At 42.5% G+C, this 24012-nt stretch overlaps 1 protein-coding gene across 2 annotated transcripts in view; it reads left to right on the top strand.

Moving 5' to 3' along the window:
* The first annotated feature begins 3967 nt into the window (after positions 1–3967).
* NAV2 (neuron navigator 2) overlaps positions 3968–24012 on the top strand; it is a 236413-nt gene continuing 216368 nt past the window's right edge. Inside the window, exon 1 of one of the 2 annotated variants that reach the window (XM_064452868.1) lies at positions 3968–4910. In XM_064452868.1, the coding sequence (XP_064308938.1) occupies positions 4653–4910 (258 nt within the window). In that variant the 5' untranslated portion in view covers positions 3968–4652. The remainder of the gene's footprint in view (positions 4911–24012) is intronic. The other variant, XM_064452864.1, reaches the window with a different exon arrangement.

The raw sequence follows: 24012 nt of genomic DNA, 5'->3' as shown, positions 1-24012 counted from the left end.
GGCTTTGTTTTGGGCAATGTGCTGACTTGCCTACAAGCTCTTCAACTACAGAGTGTTCAGATAGTTTCCACTGATGTGTTAAGGTCTCTGGTTCGCATGAGTCTGCCCACTAAAATTTTATTTTAAGATGTATCTCTTTATATTAGAGAATACTAAGCCAGTTCTCAACACCAGATTTGTGGTGCTTGAGATGATGCTACCTGGTGCTAAATAGCTGCAGCTTGAATCCTGAGCAATGGCATCTCCTAAGCTTAAAAATCAGTCCTAAAAGCCAAGTCACTAGGGGTTTTTGGGTTTTGTGCATTTTTTTTTTTTTCCTAACAGGGAAGTAAAGTGCTTGTTTGTAGCATTTTTCCCTCCATATTCCCCCATTTGGGAAGTAGGTGGGTGCTCGCTGGACTACGGGCAGATAAAGGAGGATGTTGGGATCACTCAGGCAAAGATACTCATCAGACTTAAAGCTGCAAGGGAATGTTCCCCTAGTTAGTGACTCATCTGACATTTGTGGCAGGAAGGAATGAAGCTCTTGCTTTTTGTTTAGATAATTTGCCTGCTTTTTAATATGACTTACTCATCTTGAAGCTTAGAGATAGAAATTCGGGTTATTCAAAACAGGGGAAGGGAAAACTGGTTGGGCTTTTCAAAGAAGATAAGGAAGATGGACAGTCAGTGTGATCTGAGAACCTAAGAGAAGTAGTTTCTTTTAAAAATCCTAGCCTTAAAAACAGGTAAAATAAATTATATTTTTAAAAAAAGAACAACCCAAAACAACAAACTAGTCACTTCCAAAGGCAGAACAAAATCGGTGTTGCTCATCTTTGCAGATGTAGCCTGTAATGTGATGTGTTAACAATTTATGACCTCATGGTACGGCTGCACTGCCACTGGATACAGCACGTTGCATTTCAGTGGCATAGTGCTGTAGTGTTTGGACGTGTAAAGGGAAATACGCATAATATTAAAAAACCCTAGCTATTAGATGACAATGGATTATTAATGCAAACTTGTCTCTTAAATACCTGTTTTTTACTGAACGTATAAGAGAAACAGTAATTCTAGGCCACTCTTCAAATGAATTACCAGGAATTCACGTTAAGCCTTGGTAGAGAAGGGGTCTGTGTAATTGATTGGGCAAAATAGCTGGCAGGAGCATAGATTGAGTGTATTCAGAAGACATCATCTTCACTTCAGTAGGCAGGACTGCGCACCAAGAAATAAAGTAGTTTCCTCTAGCTGTGGGGAATATTCAGTCCACCATCATCAAAGGATCAGACTCAGTAATTGTCAAAGGAGCAATGAAAGGAATCGTTTTCTTTTGCTCAAATGAACTTTGTGTCTGTTTTGGTATCCTGTAACCTCGCCAGTTTTCCAAGATGAAAACAGAACAACAAAAACTGGCAAGTTGTGTGCATCTGGGATTGGTGGCCTGAACCTCATAAAACATGTAAGTGAAGAACAGAACATAAAGCTGTCAATTAGCTCTTCTAATAGCTTTTAAACATTACTATATTTTATTACAGATCTAAAATTAGCCTTGTTTTCAGACTTGGATCTTTTTCAAGTTTTTCATACTTCAGCCCAACCTTCTTTTAGCTAGCAAGGCTGAGTTTTCAGCACTGAACAATGGAAATGGTACCAGAGCATTTCACACGTTTGTGCTCCCATAACTACCAGCCCTTTCATATGGTAAATCTGACTTTCTTCATCGAGCTGTTGGGCTTTGAAATTTTATAGATAGTTGTGTTTAAGCTGACACTGTGCCTGGGTTATGACAGGGGAGTAAACATTAGTTTACTGTCTCAGTGAGATGAACGAAGAGAGATGTGTGGTTTCCAATCAGAGATTAGTGGATAAAGAGAGTAGAGTGAAAGTTACTCATAAAAACAACAACGGAAAATTGCCCTCTTCGACTTAATACAAAGCAGCAGAGTCAGTGTATGTGAAAACCGATGTGCTGAAAAATCCCAGCAACAACCAAACCTCTAGTTAACACGTGAGCTACATGTGTACTGTGGGAACTTGAATTATGCAATCGGGGGGCAGTGCTAGGCGGGGGAGATGGCCAGCTGCAGTGATAGCATGTCCAGGCTTTGCTTTTGGTTTTAAATAACCTAGTTAATGTGAGATAACTCAAAAAAAAAAAAAAAAAGGCAAATAAAAAAATCCACAAAAATCCACCCAGAACAGCTAATGTCTAATGAAACTGTGTTCTGTTAATGGAGACAAATGTTTTACATTGTAATGTTGAGGAAGAACAGTACTCTATAATGAGTGGAACACAAATTCTGACTTTAATTTCCAGTTCTGCCACTTACTCACTATGTAACCCTGGTTAAGTCATTTAAGGTGACATCCATAGAAGGATCCAGCATGCAGGTCTCACCTGACTTTCATTTCCATTTCCTAAAATGCTGTCCTAATGCTGGAGACAGCTACAATCCAGAAATGCATCATTTTTCTATCTGAAAGAGTCTCAGATATAAAAACCTGGATTTTTGCACATTTGAAACTTTCCCAAAAGTCAGGGTGTCAGATAAGCAGGACCAAGCTCCCCTTGAAATGGGTCACGGAGCGTGCTTCAGCCTCCCGTCTCTGAGCACGCCCTGCAGCCTAAATGGGGCAGGGCGGTGGGGCTGCGCTCCGTCTGTCCTGCCGAGTAGCTCCATGGGTTGGACACAAACCCAGCGCGTATTTCAAATATTTCAAGGGTAGGTTCATTGCTTCTCTCTGCTTGCTGGGATCGCTCTCGTCCTTGCCACCCAGGCGGTGGGTGGTATAGGGACTCGGTCTTCAGGCAATGGGCGAGGTGAGAATAAGGAGCCAAGGAAGTGCCCCTGCTTGGGAAACAATTCGATACCTGGGGCTGTGATGAGGATGTGATTTAAAATGCACCTGACTCTTCCATGTCTCGTGTTGGCTTTGTGAATATTATTCTGAGGCACCTTCCCCTCCTTGTGTATAATGTAAGGAGCCCATGTGGTAACTCAAAGCCTTTGGCTGTCTGAAAATTAAGTGTTGTGGCACTGTAAATCCCGGTGCTAAGACCCCCTTATGAGTCTGAAGGCATCTCTCCGTGCCTTGAGTTTCCATGCTGGCCATCCTCTGCGGTCCAGGATGGTGCTCCTGGCCTGTAAAGGGATTTGTGCAGCTCTGAAATGTGTCATGCTGAGCAGGAGCGAGGGATCTGGCGGCTGGGACGGAGCTCGGTATCTGCAGAGCAGCATGGGGAGGAACCTGCGACACCGAAGGACAGACTCCTAAAAGCAAAGTGCCAAGTGTTGCTATAATAGGGCTGGATTACTCACTGTGCTTATTCAAATTCCTGTTGATGCTGGCAGCGGGAGTTTTCCCGAATAGCAACGAACAATGAGTCATCTCCAGGTGTTTTTATTTGAAAGCGTGGTTTGGCTGCTTTTTTTTTTTTTTTTTTTTTTTAAATTTCAAAAAGAAACCGGTTCGAAACTCCCTCCGTGCCGCCCCGAGAGCATCTCTCCTCCTCCTCCTCCTCCTCCCCCGGAGCCCCGGGGCGGCGCATCCCCCGCCGAGCCCCCTGCCCGCCGCAGGACGCGACGCCACTCCTCCCCCTGCAGAAAGAGGGTTTGTTTTTTTGGTGTGGTTTTTTTTTTTCTTTTTGTTTTGTTCCTGCTACCAGCAGGCAGGGCCAAGCCGGGGGCCGCCCTGCCTGCACCGTGCCGGCCGGGCAGCCGCCGCCCCCGGTCCCCCCCGGTCCCCCCCGGTCCCCCCGCGGCAGCAGCCCGGGAGGATGCGCTGAGCAGCGCCGGGCGGGAGCCCGCTCCACTGCGGGAGGGGAAGATGAGCTGGCGGCCGCTTTCCCTTTCCGTCTGACAGCTGAATGACCTTTTATTTTATTTTATTTTATTTTCCTCCAGGTTTTCATCACCAGCACTGGGGGAGCCGGGAAATTTTGTGGCTGCTGGCATATTTTTATTTAAAATTGCTGTCAGTGGACATTTCTCCTCCTCCTCCAGCATCGTCATCCTGTTCACAGCTATTAAGGCTTAAGAAGCTTGATTCTCTAAGGCTCGTATCCAAGGGCATCAGTCATTAACACACTGAGCTACATCTGCTTCTTGGCTAAGACTGAAGAAAGACATCTTAAGCTGGAAATCCTGCTCGCTCGCTCGCCTGCTCTCTAGTGCAGACGGAAGGGGAAGCATATGCAGCAGCAGGTTCCTTTTTTATTTTTTTTATTCCAAAAGGCTGCCTCAGTTTGGAGATGCGGTGACAAGATAATGGAGTGAAAGTCTCCTATTTCCAGGGAAGAAAATTACAGGAGTCAGCCAGAGAAAGGAAGGAGCGAGTTAAATAACCGCAGAAATAGGAAGGAGGACAGTGGTGAAGAACTGAAAATAAAATTAGAGGAAACAGGTGGAAGGCTGGCATAAAGCTGAGAGATATTTTGAGGCTGAAAGTGGCTTGGGGTTGTGTTTTTCTTTTTCTCTTGCCTTTTTTTTTTTTCCTTCTTTTTATTATTGGTTTTAAATTCTAAGCTGGTTTTGGAGATCCCTGCAGTAAACCAGGCTGCTTTAGAGTAGAGCAGCTTCCCCAACGTGTCCTTTTCTCTCTCTCTGCCTGCTGTCTCTGCTGTTGCTGCTGCTGACAGAAACGTGTTAGGAAAGCAGAAAGAGAAAATGCCAGCCATCCTGGTAGCCTCCAAAATGAAATCGGGACTACCTAAACCCGTACACAGCGCTGCTCCAATCCTGCATGTCCCAACAGCCAGGACCATCCCACAGCCCTGTTACCTGAAGTTTGGGAACAAGGTGGAGGTGACGAAGCCATTATATTCCAGCCAGATTCCTCTCAAATCTCCTAATGGACAAGAAAACACAGGAGATGGACTCCCACCAAGGAAGAGTAGCTCAGTAGAAAATGGATTTGACACACAGGTTAGAAGGCACCAAACGCTGGGGAGGTGTATGCGGGAATTTATTTCTGTATTGAATGTGTGCAGCAGGTTTTCTGAGGTAGATAGTGGCACGAACAGCAGTGAGAGAAGGGAGGTACGCGTGTGTGTGCAATGACATCTGTCTGCAGTGGTGGGATGTTTTATATTCCGCATAGTGGCATGTGTTACCAAGGATGGCTTTGTAATTCTGTCAGCATGGTAGAGCTGATGGTGGGGTGGTGAGGGATGGTGCGGCGCGTGCTGTTTGCCTGTGTTCCCTCCTCTAGTGCCTTTGCTTGAACTCGGGGGGGGTTTGTGGAAGGGAGATGCTGTTTATGGGGTGTCCTCTTTGTGTTCTTTCTGTGGGTGCTAATTGTAATGGCTGGGTTGGGTGCCTGGGTTGGGGAAAGCTTGCTGGTTGTCATTAATGTGTTTTGTGTTTGGTCATGTACTGTACCGGAGCGTTAGCTGTGTGAACGGTTTGTATTTGTAGTTGTGTGGGGAGTGAATGGGAGGCAGTGCATGATGCTAAATTACATTATGCGTGTCATTCTCAGTGCAGCTAAATTAAATAGATTATGCAGGAAACAAATAGTCAAGTGGAATTGTCTGTTTTAATGCTCTACGTGCACGATCTCATAGACGCAGCACATGATCAATATGCATCTTCTAGATTTCCCTTCAGTATGTTTCAGTTTTGTAACGTGTTTTTATATATGCTGCTTCCTGTATAGGGAAGAGCAATGTACGTTCTTCAGCTCGTTTAATTTTTGTCGGCATAGTGCCGTTTTCAGCACGGCTCGGATCGCCTCGTGCTGCTGATGCCCCAGCGTGCTCAACAGCACTGTAAGCAGATAGTATGTGTTAGCGTGCGACGGTGTGGGCAAAGCAGATGGTCTGCTGCAGCAAGCAGAATTCATTAACGTTATATAGAGATTGCTGTATAGCAGTGTGATGTATTTTGGCAACAGCCATATACATTACAAGCTGCTTCTACCGATACCTGAGCCCCAGGAGAAGGCGACAGTGTTGTACTGGCGTATGGAAATGATGACAGATACTTACCTTTTTTCTTCTCTTTTCCTTCCTCAAGGAATAATGGGTCATCCCTACCATCTAGCTTTTGAAATCTGTGGCCTCGTAACCCTGCTCTCTTAAGACAAGTGCGACTACTGATTGGGCGTGTTTGGCCCCGTGCCCTGAATTTTAGGATATTGCTGCACTTTGGTTGCTGGTAGACGGGATGACGTATTGGGCTGCTCAGGCCAGAGGAATATAACTGTAGCAGTTCCCGAGGGACTGAGAGCAGGAAAAGGAGACAGACGTGTATTGGTGGCAGGGTGGTGGCAGCAGACAGACCGACCTGCACATCTTGCTCTTAAGGGAGAGAAATAAGTACTCTTATTTTTTTTTTCCCTTGCACTAGAATCTGTCCTTGTGATTATGAAATCTCAGCAAAATTTCATTCTGTGCTGCTCTTTCTCTCAGGCACGCCTTGGTTTCTGCATAGAAATTTACATTCCTGCAGAAGTGGTTGTTATTCATAAATACTTTCTGGTCTTATCATAGGTTATAATCAGAGAGATCCTGCCAGTGGTAGCCGTTTGCAGCAGGAAGGGGAATACTAGGGTGGTTTTAACCCTTATACATATGTGAAACAAACCCCATTTTTTTAATATCCTGATGATGAAAGGGACTTCATGCTACCTTCTTATATTTAAACAGGGAGTGATTTTGGCCAAAGGAATTTCAGATAATTTTGAGTTTTGAATAACTTCAGCAGTGGGAGAAACCCTAAGCTTTGTCTTTCTCAGTAACCTCATTTGGGTAGCAGTCTTAGCAGATGCCCAGCACCTTTTAAGGTGTGAAGCAGTGAGGCTTATTTTACTATCCATTATCTTGAATAAACACAGACCTTTTTTGTTATTCTTATTGATCCAGCTTTGATCCCTCTGCCCGCATAAGCATGCAGGTTTTTGCCATTCAAGGTAGTAATTTGGAATGTCAGCCTATATCTAAAGGGAGATGTTTCCAGAACAGTTGTATCAAGGGCAATGTTCTTTTCTTTTTCTACCATCCCTCCCTCCCAAGGGAGGAGGAACCGGATGGATGGACAGCTGTCAGATGGTATGGCAGCAGCTGAAGCATTTTTATCTTGGAAAACCTTCAGCTACATTCAGGTATAGAAGTGCTTTCTGATAATAAGCTTAGTAAGGTTTAGTCTTAAACACTGCACTAGGACTATCTCAAGAATCATAGACAAGTCCTATGAGGGTGTTCACTTGCTTCTCTCGGTATTTTATCTTAAGCACCAATGTGGCCCTCACCATTTTACTGTGCAGGCACCTGGCATCCCCTGCGAGGGTGGGGAGTTATGTTCTTATTGTGGCATTTAGAGTTTAGATCCACAAGTAGGACTGATACCAAATGCTTTGACGCCTGTCTTTTGTAGACCTCGGTCCCCACATGGAGTCTGCAGCCCACAGGGAAGGACATAGTACCTTCCTGTGTGGGTGGAGGGAGAATTAAAAAGAGCTTGTGATGCTTGAACCAAAAACTGAGGAGGAGAAATAAAAATGACCGGAACCTATTTAACTTGTGCTGTAATCTTTGCTGAGGCTTGACCTGGAATTTTCAGCCCCAAACTCTCTCTTGGAGTTAGAAGCGTAAGCTATTTCCATCAAAACCCACGGTGATATCAGGCGACTTCCAACATGAGTGGCAGAGAAGCATTGCTTTTGTACAGCTGCTCAGCAGTTAGAGCATTCACTCAGAAGGTGGGATATCTGAGTTCGGTTTCTATTTCAACACAAGGGAGTTCAAATTCCTATCATATCTCTGGAGGGTTTCATAATCAACAAGCCACAGGATGTTCTGGGAGTATTTTAGGGAGGCGCTCTTAATCCTGCTGAAGTTGGTCCTCTTTGCACTGTATAACACAAAATTCAGTCGCGTGTACAGGATAAGGACCGAGAGCAACTTGACCTCACCTTTAGGACATCTGCTTACAGGGAAAGAGATCGTGGGAGGGATGAAGCAGATAGATTACCTACCTTTAACTATTTGTGTATATGAATTTTTCTCTCTCATCATGGTGTATATATACTTTCACTTTGAATCTCTATGCAGCTTTTTCCCTGCGCTTAGTTAGATTATTCTGGAGAAGAGGCTGTGTCTAGTGCATGGAGCAGAAGTCACAATGTGAAGATACCAGACCATGTTCTAATGCTGTTTTACCATGTTTCTAGCCACCAGTGCTAGGTTCATGAGCTTTTTTGGTGCCAGGTGGTACCTATCTTGAGCCTGGTTCTTCAGAGAACATGGGCACTGCAGATGGTTTTCATTAAAGTACTCATTTAACAAAAAAAAAAAAAAGCTGAAAATCAAGGTGTCCCACTCGAGAAATGTGGTATCAGAGAAAACCTATATATTTTCTTCTTTTTTTTTTAATTTTTTGGTTGTTCTTCTTGATATTGTTTTACATGTGTAAGCTGGATTTTACAGTGACTGGAAGTTTTGTGCCTTAAGGCCATATAAGGGCAGTGTGTTATTTAAAATGCTGTGCAATTTATAAAAAGCATTCTTCAGAGTGGTTCAGAGGTGCTTTCCAAAGAAAGGTCTGAGGGTTTTAGCATCAAGCCCATTGTAAATGCTAGTCGGAAATCTTCAGTCGATGAATCACGGCAGTATCATTCCTGTTTTATTGTTCCTGATATACGCACTCCATTCATTTTTCCATATTAAATTCCCTGTGTTGTGCACAACAGTATCCTACTGTTGCACTGGTGCTTATTTTGTCTAATTTGAAAACACCGCCAATAAATTGTACCCGTATTTAGAGAGCGTTGTTTTGGAAATATTTAACTTTGTTACCAGAGAAACTTCTGTCAAGCAGATAACAAGATAGTTACCTCTCATACACAAAACGGTATTTATTAGTTGTTCTGAAAAAGTAATAAGTATTTGGCTACTAAATTTGCATTACTTTTTAAAGACAGAAGCCATTGCCAATTAAAAGTCCGTGGGCACGGTAAAATTGTTCACACAGGGTGCAAGAAGAAAGATACCGTTCCAGGAATATAGTCTGTTGCTGTGTTATTGTGAAAGCCACCGAAGGAGGTGGTGGATTTAATTACTGTGTTTATTCCTGGTATGTTGTATTCTTTAGCTTCTTGATTTTCATTCTCTGGAGAATCTGAAAAATAATTACTGTTTGCATCTTAAGTAACTGTAGCAGTCCTAAAAGCACTGGGACCTTACTAAGGCGTTGGTCCCACCCTTCCACTAAAACACTTCAAGTTGACAGGCATCTGTTTAACCTGGTCTTAAAGTATGTGTATTCAGCAATTACCCACAACTGGCCTTAATGTTTGGCTGGGAGAGGTTGGGGTGGGATTTGTTATTTCTTTGCAAATGTCTTTGCGGTATTCATCTGCTGAAAGTTAGGCAGTTTATCCTCTTCTGGTGGGCATGGAAGGCAGATGCTTACTAGGTGTTACCATGTTCTCCCTCGCTTTTCTTCCTCTATGCTAGGCAAACCTAATTCTTTTAACCTTATCTCTCAGAATTTCTAGAACTCTTACAACCCCTTGTGCTATCTACTGAACTCTTTTCAGTTTGCCTAGACCTTGTTTTAAGAATTCAGTTCAAAACTAGATAGATATTATTGTCTGCAGTAAAACCACCCTGTTCAGCTATATTTTTCTTCACATTGCTTTCCCAATTTGTGACGATCATGATGAGCAGGGCATCCACGATCTGGGGCGTCTACCATCTGGGGCATTTGAGATCTCCCCATTTTCTAGTCTTACACTAGATTTTTCTTCTGGTGATGTAGTTGTCCTTTCCTAATTTGTGAAGATCATCTACATCTGGGTTTTCTTGAACTGGGGTACACTCCAAAAACATTTGCGATACCCATCGAGGTTAGAAATGTCCCTGGGTTTTTCTCATTAGCCATTCTGTAGTCCAAGTCAATGACTATGGTATGGAATGGGATTGCTGGAGGAGCTCCATTACAGATCCCTGCAAAAAAAATCCATTGGATAGCTAATGGTTGATAGTACGCTACTGAAAAAAAATTCAGGGAGTTTTTCAGTCAGTTGTGTGCTGCCTTGATGTACTCTAGCTGCTCACAAATTGATTACTTAATAAGTTGCTCCAGTATTTTTCTGCACTTCAAATTTAGGCTCACATCAACTGTTTCATGAGCCACATGTGACTTGCAGTCTGTTGGCTGGCTATTGGCTAGCCTTCTCTGCCTCGCTACGCCTGTTCCCATGCCATTAGCAATCCAAATGAAGCCATGGAGTTCAGATATTAGTAATTACTTTGCTATATTTTAATTAACTTTATCAGAAGTCGTTTATACCTCCATATCACTGTCTTGCTAATGTGAAGCTTCATAGAGAGAAAGATTAATAAAGCATACTGCAGAGAAATTATGCCTTCCTTTCTTACATGCATTAGCCATTTTTATGGCTTCACAGTTTTACTACAGAGCCTTCTTGCAGAAGGAATAGGAATTGAGCAAGTCTTTATCTGGACCCAATTTTAAGTCAGATGTACATCAGCTGGTCTCAGTGCCATTATGTGAGCTGCCTCAGTGGTATAACATTGGGTCTCGCTGCCACTGCTTAGCTAATTATAGAAGAAATTATGAGAAATGTGGCCAATAATACTGATAACCATGAAGAATAGATTTTGCAATGTTGGAAGAAACCAAATGAGGTCACATTTGGGATGTCTGCAAAGGAGACATTTTACTGAAGAGTTGGGAAAATCTAAGTCAAACTATAGATTCAGGCTATCAAAAAGATAATACAAAAATAATTTTAAATTGGCATTAATTTTAATGAGCTTGCTTATGTAATTTTAGTTACATACTTAACTACATTCCTACCAAAAACCCATTGCTGTATCTTGCTTTCTGATGGATTATATTTTTTTGACACACTGTAAGCAATCTGAGGCAATTAAGTAGCCAAATTCCTCTTCTATTTATGATTGCAATGGTTTTGATAATATGTTTACAGGTATATATGGGTAAATAGTAATTTGTTAGGAGGTTGTTCCAAATGAAATGTTACCAGATAGAAAACAAATCATGAGTTTTTTTATTGTGATTATTAACATGGAGCTTTCAGTGATCTGTCTTTTAATATAAAAAGCTACTTTGTTGTAGTGCCCTGCATTTGAACAAAAGATGTGAGATGGCACTATAAACACAGGAGGTTCTTTCATCGTTGGGTTTTCTTTTAGAGTGTGCAAAGGGTCACTTGGAATTCAAACTTCCATTCACTTATTAATTATACTGGATAAAGAGTGAAAATGTTTTTTGATCTCATTTCAGTTTGTGACAGTTCTTGAATAAAAGAGCAATTCGGTCATCGTGTAATGTTCCTTCCCGAGTTCAGTGCCTTCACTGTTGAATTGTCCAGGATGGGATTTCCAAGAATTGGATATTCAAGATGGGATGTTGTTGAGTTAATAATGCTGCTGTTAAATTCACTCAAGCTTGTACTACCCATGATTAGTTATTTGAAACACTCATTTAATATGACCTTTTTTCCTGCATCCAATTTATTTTATTTTTTATGCTATTTCTCTGGTCTCTGATAATAGGTAATATCTAAGGGGCTTCCAAATTTTAATATTCTTAACCTAAGAGCACTCCTTAGAGGTAGGGATATTGTTCTTGTTTTATAAATTAATGTCTAAGGCACAAAGAGACTTACCCAAGGTCATAAAGTCTGTAGCGCTATAGAAAATTACTAGCTAGTCCCCTGACTATTATATTATCTTTCTCATTTGCTGCTACTTGTTAATCAGTTCAAAATGCTTATGCATATGGTGTCCATGTGTTCTCCCTCCGTCCTTGAAACTGTTAGCTTACTCCATAAAATTCTTTCTTCAGTGCACACTCTTCAACAGAGAAGCATTAAGTCTTTCTACCTATCCAACCACCAGCTGATAGAATCATAGAATCATTTAGGTTGGAAAAGTCCTTTAAGATCATTGAGTCCAACTGTAGAATGAACACTGCCAAGTCTGCCACTAAACCATGTCCCTAAGCACCACGTCTATACACATTTTAAATGCCTCCAGGGATGGTGACTCCACCACCGCTCAGGGCAGCCTGTTCCAATGCCTGACAACCCTTCCAGTAAAGTAATATTTCCTCCCGTGGTGCAACTTCAGGCCATTTCCTCTCACTTCTTACCTGGGAGAAGAGACCAACACCCACCTCACTACAACCTCCTCTCAGGTAGTTGCAGAGAGCGATAAGGTCTCCTCTCAGCCTCCTCTTCTCCAGGCTAAACACCCCAGCTCCTTCAGGGCACCATCCCTGCCCGGCTCCTGCTGGCCACACCAGTGCTGACACAAGCCCGGGGGCTGGTGGCCTCCTTGGCCACCCGGGCACTGCTGGCTCATGCCCAGCCGGCTGTCAGCCAGCACCCCCAGGGCCTTCTCCGCCGGGCACTTCCCAGCCCCTCTGCCCCAGGCCTGGGGCGTTGCCTGGGGTTGGTGTGACCCAAGGGCAGGACCCGGCACTTGGCCTTGTTAAACCTCGTACAATTGGCCTTGGCCCTATGATCCAGCCTGTCCAGATCCCTCTGCAGAGCCTTTCTGCCCTCGAGCAGATCAACACGCCCACCCAATTTGATGTCATCTGCAAACTTACTGAGGATGCATATTGGCATGCTTTATGGAGCTCATCGTAAAGCAATATTCTCTAGTCTTCTGCAAAATACTCCTATCAAAAATCAGGCAGTGTGAAATACCAAACGTATCCTAAAGGAATCTCCCGGACATGCAGAGAGATACAAGCATATTAGTAGAGGAGAACAACAGATACTGCTTTTAAAAAGTCCTGGCACTAAACCTGAGCTGTACTTCTCAAAAAGAAAAAAAAATTATAACGAAGGGGTCTGGTAAACAAAACATGAACCCTTCCTAAGTTTCAAGTACCTGACAAGTACCAAAAAGAAAGAAAATTATGAGACCACCACCACCACCTGTGCTCTTTTTGTCTTGTCAGAGGGCATCAGAAAAGAAAGCCTTTATTTTATTGAGATAGGAAGGGTGGATTCAGTTCTTGGTTTTGGAAATTCAGGGCTGGTTTTGGCTATTTTTGATTTCTTTTCAAGAGTCCTTTGAGAAACATTGTCTACTCTGTAATTCCAATTTCCAGATTATCTCATCACTAGATTTAAATCTGTTTAATTTCTAGAGTATTTTAATGCTTTTAGCCTACAACTCCCTTTATCCTCCCGAAGTGGAAGAACTTAAGGAGGGTTTTAAATCAGTAACGATTTGGTTGGAACTCTGCAAGCTTGCAACATGGAATAAATATTATAAGTGCTGTTTAAGAAGATACCGTTTTGAATAAAGTGATACCTGGGCCTTTAATGGAAGGATGTGCTTTCTGTCCTTCCATTTTTTTCTCCAATCCTTTCTGCTCATTTAAACTTTGGGGCTAAACTTTTTACTTGTGTTCTGGTATAAATCAGGAGATGGTCTTAAAATTTAACCCATTCGTTTATTTTTCCCTTGCAGCAAACTATAGAATCACAACCAAACTCAGATTCATTCTCCTGAGAAGTTTACCTGGCTAAATATACCTTTCTTGACTATTATTTTTAGAAACATCTATATCTGAAGTATATAAATGGTCAGATTTAATGTGTATTATTAGACATGAACTGTTGGTACATTTTGTAACAGGAAGCTGCGGGTTTTCCATTCACCAAGAATTCAGTCAAAAACTTGGCACTTGTATGCCTCTAATTTTATCTGTAAATTGTTCTTTCTGAAATAGTTTGTGGAAACATTCTCAGTTTCTTCAGTTTTGTGAAGCATAGGCATGGAAATAACTGCTAAAACTTAAAACAAATAAACCATTTATCAAAATAAATAATTGAGAAAACAGGTCACTTCTTATTTTAAAGTAGGCTGACATCTGAAATGTTACTTTGAGTCCACCTTTTTTTTCCTCTCAAAAATATTTTTAGGTGTGTTATCCTTGGATTATTTTTCATTTTACTTTGGGGTTATTTTAGAATTGGAAGCAGTGTGTGGGAAAACAATACATGAAAGGAAAAAATATCTAACTTCTGGATTTCAAACTACAATTTTACCAGGACTTTTGCCCCTATGCATGTTCAGTTTTGGACTCTAATATCATCATATTTTGACAACGTCTTGTTACTCCCATGGCCTCTTCTTAAATTTTACCCTGTGTTCATCGTTTGTCTTGAATATTTCCTTAAGTCCTTCCCCTATTCTCAGCTTGTGGGGGTTCTTTCCTCTACAGTTATGGCTAGAAGTTGCCATATTCTCTCTCTCATAGCTGGAAGGAGTCCTAAATTGCCTTATTTTTCCTGTCCTGTCACTGATATTGGTCCATTTCTTCTGTCTTGTCCTTTACGTAATGACCACCATGGTATAATCCAAAAGTGTGTAGTGGTGAATTAACGTTCACGGTGTAGGCCTCAGGACTGCCTGCAGGTAGCAGACCAGAGCAAGGCTGTATTGGAGGAACTAGCAGCTGTAAAGAGGGTCCGTGGGCTATTCTCCAATAGCAGGCATTGAGGTTTAATTTTACACAAGCAAGAAAGAAAACTTAGAAACTAGGGATTGGCAGGTATTGGTTTGGTAGCAATAGTGCTATGCTTCACAAGAAAACATGGTCAGGTCTCTGAGACATGAATTCTTGGGCAATAAGTTGATAGCTCCATTGGTGTTTTCTCTGAAAGTGGAAGTTGGTCTATTCATAAAAGTACTAAATACTCTTAGTCCTTCCTTCAAGCTGTGGGAGCTCACAGGAGTGGAGGCCAAGGTACTTGACTTGCTGCTCCCTCCATGCCGTGAGTGGGGGAAGGACAGGTTCTTAGACACGATGGTCCCAGAGGGACAGGGGACTGGGCTGTAAAGCCTTCTTGGAGAAACCCAGAGATGTTTGTTTCACCTGCCTGACAAGGAAGTTATCTAATTATACACAGCCAGGCTTTCTCATGTTATATAAACAAAACAAAATGCAAACAGAAAACCCAACCCTTGACAGGCTGGCTGACTTACACAGCTGCAGAAGTACCTGTTCTCAGTGCTGGGATCTTGTTGATTTGGTCAGGCTTTCTTCAAATAAAAGGACCCAACTAACTTTCTCAATCCTTTCCATGTTCCTCTTCCTCTCCCTAATAATGCTGTAGAAGCCGACAAGGCCTTTTTGCTAACAGGCAACTACTTTTTTCAGAGTCGCATAGGAAGAAAACCTCCAAGATGGCTGGCTGAGGATACCCGTGCTTTGTTTTTGGGAGAAGTGGAAAAGGTGTATGATAGTCTGGAATTGTAATTGGTTTTGTATTCAGCACTTTGTAGTGTGTTTTAAGTCTCTGACAGAGCTCTTTGGAGGCTGTTCTTCAAACTAATGGGATATTGAATACGGTAGTCTCATTGCCACAAGATGTGGGGGTCTGTAATATTTCCTAAAGTCTGAGCCTCCTCATAATCCATTTGAATGCTCTGCCATTTGGACAGCTGGGAGACATTCTCAGTTGTAAAGACTGTTGTAGTAATATCTTTTTGTTTCACTTAATGAGGTGAATCTTCCCTGATAGGATCACCCATCATCTACTGAAAGTGCTGCCCAGACGTTATTTCTCTGCCACCTATTAATTCCATGTACTTGCTCATTGGTAGAACAAAATTAATACCCTGGTAGGATTTCATGTTGTTGATCTAGCTTGTGTGCTGACATTTTATGGTGAACATGGATACTGAGACTTTGTTACACCTGTATATCTTGAAACAAATCTTTAGAAGTGGATTGCTTTTTCTTCAGCCATGCCCACTTGAACCATGTCCACTGTTAGAAACGACAGGTAACTTTAGTACTGATAAGCTAAATACTGGATTTGTACAAGTATTTTTAAAAGACTGCAACAGCTGTCTTTCCACGTCATATCTATTTTAGTTGTTTCTCAGATTATGACATTAATTACTTGTGCGAGGGGTCTAGCAAATTTGCCTTCCCTGGCAGATAGGCAACTATCAGGCATAGTAATGTGAGGTCAAGCAACACAAAGATTCATGTCGTGTTTTTTGGAGTCAGAAATCGTCCTTACCCAACGTATCATGATTCAAAGTTGTATTTTACTAGAGAAATGTGATGTGAGAACAGCATCTGTACATGTGTGTTGGAGGTTAAAGACCTGGAACAGATGCAGAGGACACATTTGCACCCACAAAGATCAGTGTGCAACGTTGAATATAGCTGGTGGAAACAATAATGGATTGTTCTGGTAAGACAAATTTGATTCTGTTATAAATTATTCTTCATTTTAGAGAGTCTTATGGATATTTAAGTCTTCAGAAAGAATTTTTAAAATGTCACGTGTGTTTCAAGATCAAATGTGCGTAGGCCATTTGAAGCAATAGCTTAGGAACGGGCTTCTCTGTTTTTTGCTCGATAATCATGGGTCAGTCTGCTTCTCAGGACGGCCATCCGTATTCCAAACTTGTCCGTGGCTTAACGGGGACGGATTATTTTGGGAAGGAGCATTGCTACATCTTACTCCTCTGAGATGGGCTCTGGAGCACCCAGGGGTCTGATCCTCCAGGGTAATGTGCCAAACAAGCACTGCCAAGGAAAGCTGGCAAAAAGGTGCCTGTCCTCTAGCGTGGAGCTGGAAAGAGGAGGCAGCAGAGTCCTATTTATCCCTACACGACCGTGCCAGGGGAATTCTAATGAATTTGCTTTAATTTACAAAACAAAACCACTTCTGCTTTTCAAGAGGGAAGAGCAGCGGTTGCCTAGGATCCCGTTTCCAAGCAGTCAGATACAAACTTCCCTCCCTGCAGCACTGGAAATTTTCCTTTCGGTCGCCTGTAACACTTAGCCTTTTGGCCTTTTACCTGGTAGGGTTTGGGCCACATGGAGTGATTTGTTTTGAGGATTTAATACTTAAGATTCCAAACCACTGAATGGAAATCTAGTTGCCGTACAGAGCAGAAATATTTGGAAGAGGATCTGTTTGTGAATGAAAATGTCACATACTTTAATAATGGAAGCACCTTCTGCAAGTGAGACTTACCCAGGATTTCCTCCTTTCCCTGTGGTCACTCCTCACAGTGCCCCCAGGCAGTGGGAAACACTGTGAATATTGGGACAGATTTGGAGGTTCAGTGCCTCTCTGCGAGATGTTTGCCTCTGGGATCCACCGGCCAAGCTGTGGTAGATGCCTGCAGCAGAGGAAAGCACAGAGAGACCCCAGACTCTCTGGGCACCCCAGGCCATGAAGGGAACCCAGCCAGCCCTGTGTGCGGCTGCCTTTGGATGGAGGAGCAGGTACCAAGGGGGCCTGCAAGGTGAGGGGAGCTGGGCCTGGCTGCTGTGTCCTGTCCTTGCCACCAGGTCTCCAAGCCTTGGGTGTTGGGGGTCAGCGAGGGTCCTGCGATGGGCTTTCAGCTGCCTCTGCCACAGGTTGCTTTTGGGATCCTGGAGAAGATGTTCCTCTTGTGGGTGTATTTTGGCTTAAAGGCATTATGGTGGTGAGACTTGGAAGACCAACCGTGTTGGAAGTTTATGGAGTTGTGGTGCATGTACAGTATTGAGCACAGGGATGTAATGCCTGTGGGTCATACCCACCGGTGGTTTGGTTTATCAGGTTGGATAGCGAGGTGGCTCTATCTTATTTTTAACACAAGAATCAATTCCAGCTTCCCCTCGTTGATCAGGTTACTTGCCGCAGTAGGCACTTTAAAAGGGAGAAAAAAAGAAAGAAGGAAAATAAAAGGGGGAAAAAAAGGCATATGAAAGAACCTGGAATCAAAAAAACAGTTGACAAAGCTCCTAGACTACTTAGGAACAGATCCTTCACTCTCTTATACACAGGTTCAGATTTGCGCTGGAACTTAATCTGTTGGCTACCACAACGTGAACTACGTAAGATTTAGTCCTTTTTATTGCTGCCTGAGCTCTCTGAGATTCAGCAGAAGAGGGGGTTGCATTGAACAAACACAAATTTTTATCTACTGTCTTCACAGCCTGAGAAATGTCCATTGGTGTGAGACATTATGGTGGGGACCGATGCCACCCTCGGCTGCTGTGTCAGCATTTCTGAGCCGATGGCCCACCAGATCCACTCAGTGTTTATTATGCAGCATTAGGCAAAGAGAGATTTGAAAGTTCAGTGTTCCACTGGCAAATCATTTAATTTTAGATAACTTTGCAGTGGTTCTTAGCAGCTTATATAAATGGATTTTCAAAAAATAAAAGCCTTGGTCTTTCTGTGCATGTGTGCACATTTTGGACATATGAACAGTGCCTGTGGTGGAAGGAGTCTCTTGTAAACCATCTTGTGAATAGCTGCAGCATCGCTCGGTGCCGTTACCCTCCCTCCTCCTTTCTTCTCTGACAGCAGCTGAAATGGCAGGGCTTGGTTTGGCCAGTACTTTGCATCATTTATAGCAATGCTCTTAAATGCTGGCTGAAATGGATGGTAGCTCGGCTAATTTGCATGATTTAAAATGCCAGCTCGGTTTAATGTAGAGCAGCTGGTATATGCTTAACTCCTTCAGGAGAAAACTTAATACCAGCAGATCGCATTATCCGGGGCTACACTACTTTTATTTATTTATTTATTCTCTCTCTTCGCTGCTTCCCAGAACATTTGTAGAGATTGTCTACGCATTGCTGGAGAAGGGCTTTGCTCTCTGTTGAAATTTCTGTATCTCACAGAGTTCACAAAGGAAGAAATTGGTCCTGCCACGTGACAAATGCTTGTTGCAACTTCCTGAGCATCCGCTTACACTGACCTTAGCAGATAGGGCTCTGAATTAAGATGTGACATGATGAAGGATGGCGAGATTAGTTGGAAGAGGGACAGGTGTAGAGGCCTGGATTACATGGATTACTGCATACTCAATTTCTTAGGGTTAAATTTCAAGGTTGAAAATGGCTAATTCCACAATTACGGAATTAGGACGTGCCGTGCTGTTCCTCTTGGTGCTGTGCCGGCAGCCAGAGTCACCTTGTGAGGGACAGAAGAGTTGGAGGATCAAAGAATCCTTTTGCTCCCCTGAAATAATTAGCACAGCCTCAGTGAGAGGATGGAGGGAGCATAATCTTTTAATACCAACCCTTCTCAAAATTGACCTTGTCTCAGGCAGATTCAGCTTCTTGCAGAGGAACAGATGTGTGATAGAGTCACTCTTACTGCGTCAGAAATGCTGGCAGAGGATTTCATCCTCTGCCAAAATTCTCTTGCCTTTCCATAGGCAATGAGCCTCTTGTGCTGAAGAGCTCTGAATGTGCCTTTGGACAAACTGCGAGATATTGTGCAATGAAAACAAGACTTTACGAAGTCACGGCTTTCTTAAGGCAGTTACAATGGAGCTGGAAATTGTTTATTTCTCTCAAGTCACGACTTGAGCTGAGGTTTCTCAGGAAAGAGTAGTTTCAAATGGTCAGTTCTGAAGACCCTTACTAGTTTCAAGCACAAGTCATTAAGCTAGAGAGAAAACATATCTGTCAGGTTCTTTTGACACCCTTAAATCCTTCAATATTGCATCTGAAGCTTAAGCATTTCTATTACGCTTTTTAAACCTTTGTGTTAGAAGATACCGTGTAGTAATTCAATTGCCATCAGGGCTGTATTTGGTGTATACGATATGAATGTCACATTGGTACAACAGAAAGGACAAGTCTTCCCTAATGAAAACTGATTATCGTTGTCTTTGTTGTGAAAGGGAAGCCACTAAGAAGATGACGTCCTATAATCTTCTTCCATAAATGTAGACAAGATAAATTGCCCTCAGTGATGAAATACTTCATTATTTCATCTCATGTTGTCCATGTGTAAGATCATTAGCGTGCCTGCATGCTGTGGAAGATGATAGCCCTGTATTACGGAATCAAATTATTTCTGTTGTAGTGTATGTATACTACAACTCAGTTGAACCCCTGAATGTTTTTGATGTATAACGTGGAAATAATTTCAGCCGTTTGAGGAAAAGGCTTGCTCATGGTTACTTCTAAAGGCAGTGAGTTTAGTTAAGCAACATATATCCATCCTTTAAACAGAAACCGTTTTGTGACAGTTTAGAAGGTGCCATTATAGCTGAGGTAAAATAGTGCGGGTTAGTAATTGGTTGTCGGGGACCAGGTCAAAACTTTTAAAAAATAATGCTATTTGTGGTTTTCAAGTCTGACTCTAGGGTTCTGGAACGGGAGCAAATTAGTCAACTTTTCATTTACGCTGTGTATGAGAGCTGACTGCGAGTTAGTAAGTCCTCACCAACCATGTCACTTGGGTGTTTTAAGTATTATTTGTTTTCTATTTATAACTAAGGGATAAATTTGTTTCTTTTAATGCTTTTCCATTGGTTAATACAAACTTTTCAGGGATCCAGGCTTGACCTCTAATGCTATTTCATTCCTTACTATTTTCCACCGCAGATATTTTTAACTTGCTGTTTTTAGGACTTTTCCAACTGGTCAAAAGGTTAGGAAAGCCAGTTCCACCAGACTGGACATGCTGTGAAAAAGCTTGAAAGAACGATAAGACTAGTTTTTATGGCACCTTCAGTTTGAGCTGTGCCTCCCTGCCAGGAAGGGTTTCGGTCCTTAAAGGGCAGGGAGGATACAGTGGTGAGCGTGTGAGCCCTGAAGACCCAAGGCCATCAGTGTAGCTTCAGACTGGTCACCTGAGTCACCTCATTATTGCCTGCTGCTGTTTGTCAACAGCAACTTTCTTATCTCACAGGTGTTCTGCAGAGATAAATCCATTATAATTCCAAGCAGCTCAGGTAAAGCGATACCTGGAGCCATGAAATTACCTTAAATAGCAGCGTGACTCTCAAGCCTTCGTGCTTCAGTATGATCTGCTTTTTCCTTATCATTGGGTTTTTTTTTTCCCTTAAGGTAATACTGGAATCAAAGCAAGAGATACTTGATGTAAAATCCTTTCCACTAATGATTTATGGATTTTAATAAAACTTGTGAAGATACAAGGCACATCATTACGTCTTTGTTAGGAGAAGGTTCTCAACTATAAACAGACACCATTATTTTTGGCTGTGTCTTCTGAAAACAACAATCTACCCTTTAATGCTGAAAATAATTTAAAGAGAAGATAAGAATCAAAGAGCTGCATACACTATTTCAAATTATAATGAGGAGTTTGTGGGCTGTGGGTTACCATCTGCACTCTGCTTCCTTGCCATCTGCCCACAAGGAGAAAATCACTAGCGGAGAAAATAGTAGGATGTCCTGCAATTACGAAGCCACATAACCACCAGTTTCACATGAAGACCTTGTGAGATTTGTAATGAAACCCAAGCCTTTGATAGCGCTGCCGTGAAAAGGAAAAGAATGTAAAAAAGGCCGTTGAGATTTTGGAGGACTGAAAAAGGGGGTTTTAAGCCCCATGAATTGCATGATTGACCACATTAGCAGAAGCAAGGAATCTGCAGGGTGTTAATTCATAGCATGTAGCATGGTCAGCTGAGAACTATCTGTGAGGGCTGGAATTATGCTAATTTATGCAGTTCACATTGCTACTGCAGTTTAAAAATAGCTTCGTTTCTAGAGAACTAGAGCTACCGTATTGCTGTATGCAGCAGGTTGACTTTGCTTTTAGCTTTGCAAATCTTACCAGCTTGAACACAGAGCAAAAAACCTACCTATGTGGTCTTTTCTTGTGGAGGTCTGGCCGGTTCTACCGCGTTGCATCGCTTCCATTTGAGAGACTGAAAGGAAAATGTTTATCCTCTGGCTTAGAAATGGCACAGAGGTACTAGTGGATGCTGTGAATAGCTGCAGTATTAGGCCTGAGGCTTGAACGCCCAGAAGAATAGTTCAGATTAAAGTATGTTTTGGATTTCTTGGTATCTGGTTTTGTTTTCCAGAGCTTGACACCTGTCGCTCAGATGTGTGGTGCTTTGGAGTACCTTCAGGAGGTATTTGACTCGCTTTCTGCCACTCTACACAACATCGGTTTTGGTGCTTGTGGGATATACGAGAGGGGAAAAAAACCCTCCATGTATTAGTTTTGATTAAAACCAATTGTCAAGTTGTCATATTGCAACTGAATTTCCAATGAGCGTGGGTGAAAGTGTGAAATAACAAGCATGTCGCAGCTGGAGTCAGGGAGTAATTTCATATTCTGATTTGTTTTAAATTCTGAAGGAGCTAGAATATATTTTGCAGTTAAAGTAATAATTTAGCTTTATGAATAAAGTTGCAGACAATATGGGAACTGGTTTTAAAGACTAGAGTAACTCAGGACAAGAAGTCCTGGTGCGTAACTTGCATTTGAACAGCTGTTCCTCTGACGAGAAGGTGGCAATGGGTTTTGCCTGCCAGCACATAATCTTTCTAGTGGCTTTACTGCTGCATAGATAAATCCTTTGCACCCTAAGGATGAATGCGCTCAGTTTTAGAAGTCTACAGTGATGGGTGGAAGCCAAGAAAATAGAATTCCTTTTCTTCCTCTGCCTTCTGTTGTCTTCAGTCACATTTCCTTTCCCAGTCTTGGGATAAGACTTTTTCAAAAGTGTTAATGCTTCAAGCCCTCCCCCAGTTAGTGGATGTGCCTTAACATTTTGCAGCTGGCTGCTTCTCGTCCCCTCCCAGTCATTTAACTCAGCCCTTCCTGATTAAGCTGGGGGGGAACTGGCTGCTGTTGCTAATGAGCCTTAAGAAGCTGCACATGAGCTGGGTGCTTCCCTTCTGCTTCCTAGTGCATCTCCATAGCAGGGAAAGTCAGAGTAGAGCATGGGCTTCTGCTGGAAAAATTGGGAGGCTTCAGGCAGCTGTTGCTTCCAGAGGGGGACCAAGGTATGATCTAGATCTCTGTGCTGGACAGAACTGGCAGGGGTTTATGGTTTACCATATGCATCTATATTGGTTAATATCTTGTAGGTGAAACAACGCACAGGAGAGAGATTGCGTAGGTCAGATATTAAATGATAATTTTAAATTGGCTCATGTTTTGTTAAAACACTTTCTCTAATTCAGCTCAGGAATGATTGCTAACCTCTAGTGAGGATCTGTAGTTCGTGCAGAAAGAGAGGTGGGTGTTAATCCAGCTCACGTAGCAGAAAAATCTTAACAGAGAACAAATGGTTACAATGCAAATTATTCAGGGTCTGCTTTAGGATTGTATGAAATGTCTTTTGGTCGGGTCAGTGAGTTCATCCATGCAGGCCAGAAGCGCGACTGCAAGGGAGAGAGTGCACTGCTGATCTTTGTGGTGCTGGGGTTGGGAGTTACTGGTAGTGTGAAGTCATTCGGCATGGGGTCAGCCTGGAAGTAAGCCTGAAAAGCAGGTGTAGATCCATGACTCTGATTTTTGCCTACCTTATTGTAATTCTAAATGGGATACTGGTGAGGTCAGATCAGAGATGTAACTTTGGATATGAATTTACCTAGGAATATATTCTTCCTACAACTCAGTTTAAAAAAAAAAAAAAAACAAAAAACACTAAAACAAAAAACACCACCACCACCACCCCAAAATAAATCAAAACAAAAGAAAAAAAACCAAAGCAAACCACCCACAGATTTGTTTATTAAACCGCCCGAGAAGTTTAGAAGCTGTGGTCCTGGGATACTGGAGAAGCCCAGATCACTTTTTGACTTGCAGCCTCATAATCCAGTGTGGTGCCTGCAACTGTACTTGTGTTTGCAGTGGGAATTAATTTCCCTACACCAAGCCACCTCAGCCTCTTGGTCAAACTTAAACAAAATAACGGGTAAAATAAGACCATCAGGCCCTAACCCACTTATGCAGAAAACTCACTGAAAGCTGAGGAATATAAGCACCCTTTTTGATTTAGCTTTCTGTCCAAATACAGGCCTGGTGTATTTCTGTTCCACGAAGTAACAAAAACAGAAGCGATGGTGCCCTGTGCTAGCGGAAAATAAGTGGCCTACAGGTAATGGGTGATTCAGGGCTGCATCGTTCCCTCCCTGAACCGAAATTCCCTGAAAGGGGGTGGATTTGCAGCGGTAGGCGAATGTGGCAGATAGCCTGCATGAGGCAGCTCTGCCTTCCGTGCAGAAAGAGCAGGATTTGCAAGGTTGGAAGTGATCGTTG

Source organism: Phalacrocorax carbo, chromosome 5 (assembly GCF_963921805.1).
Source record: "Phalacrocorax carbo chromosome 5, bPhaCar2.1, whole genome shotgun sequence".
Taxonomy (NCBI): Eukaryota; Metazoa; Chordata; class Aves; order Suliformes; family Phalacrocoracidae; genus Phalacrocorax; species Phalacrocorax carbo.
Note: the sequence above shows the minus strand (reverse complement) of the source record. Positions and strands in the feature narration are given on the sequence as shown.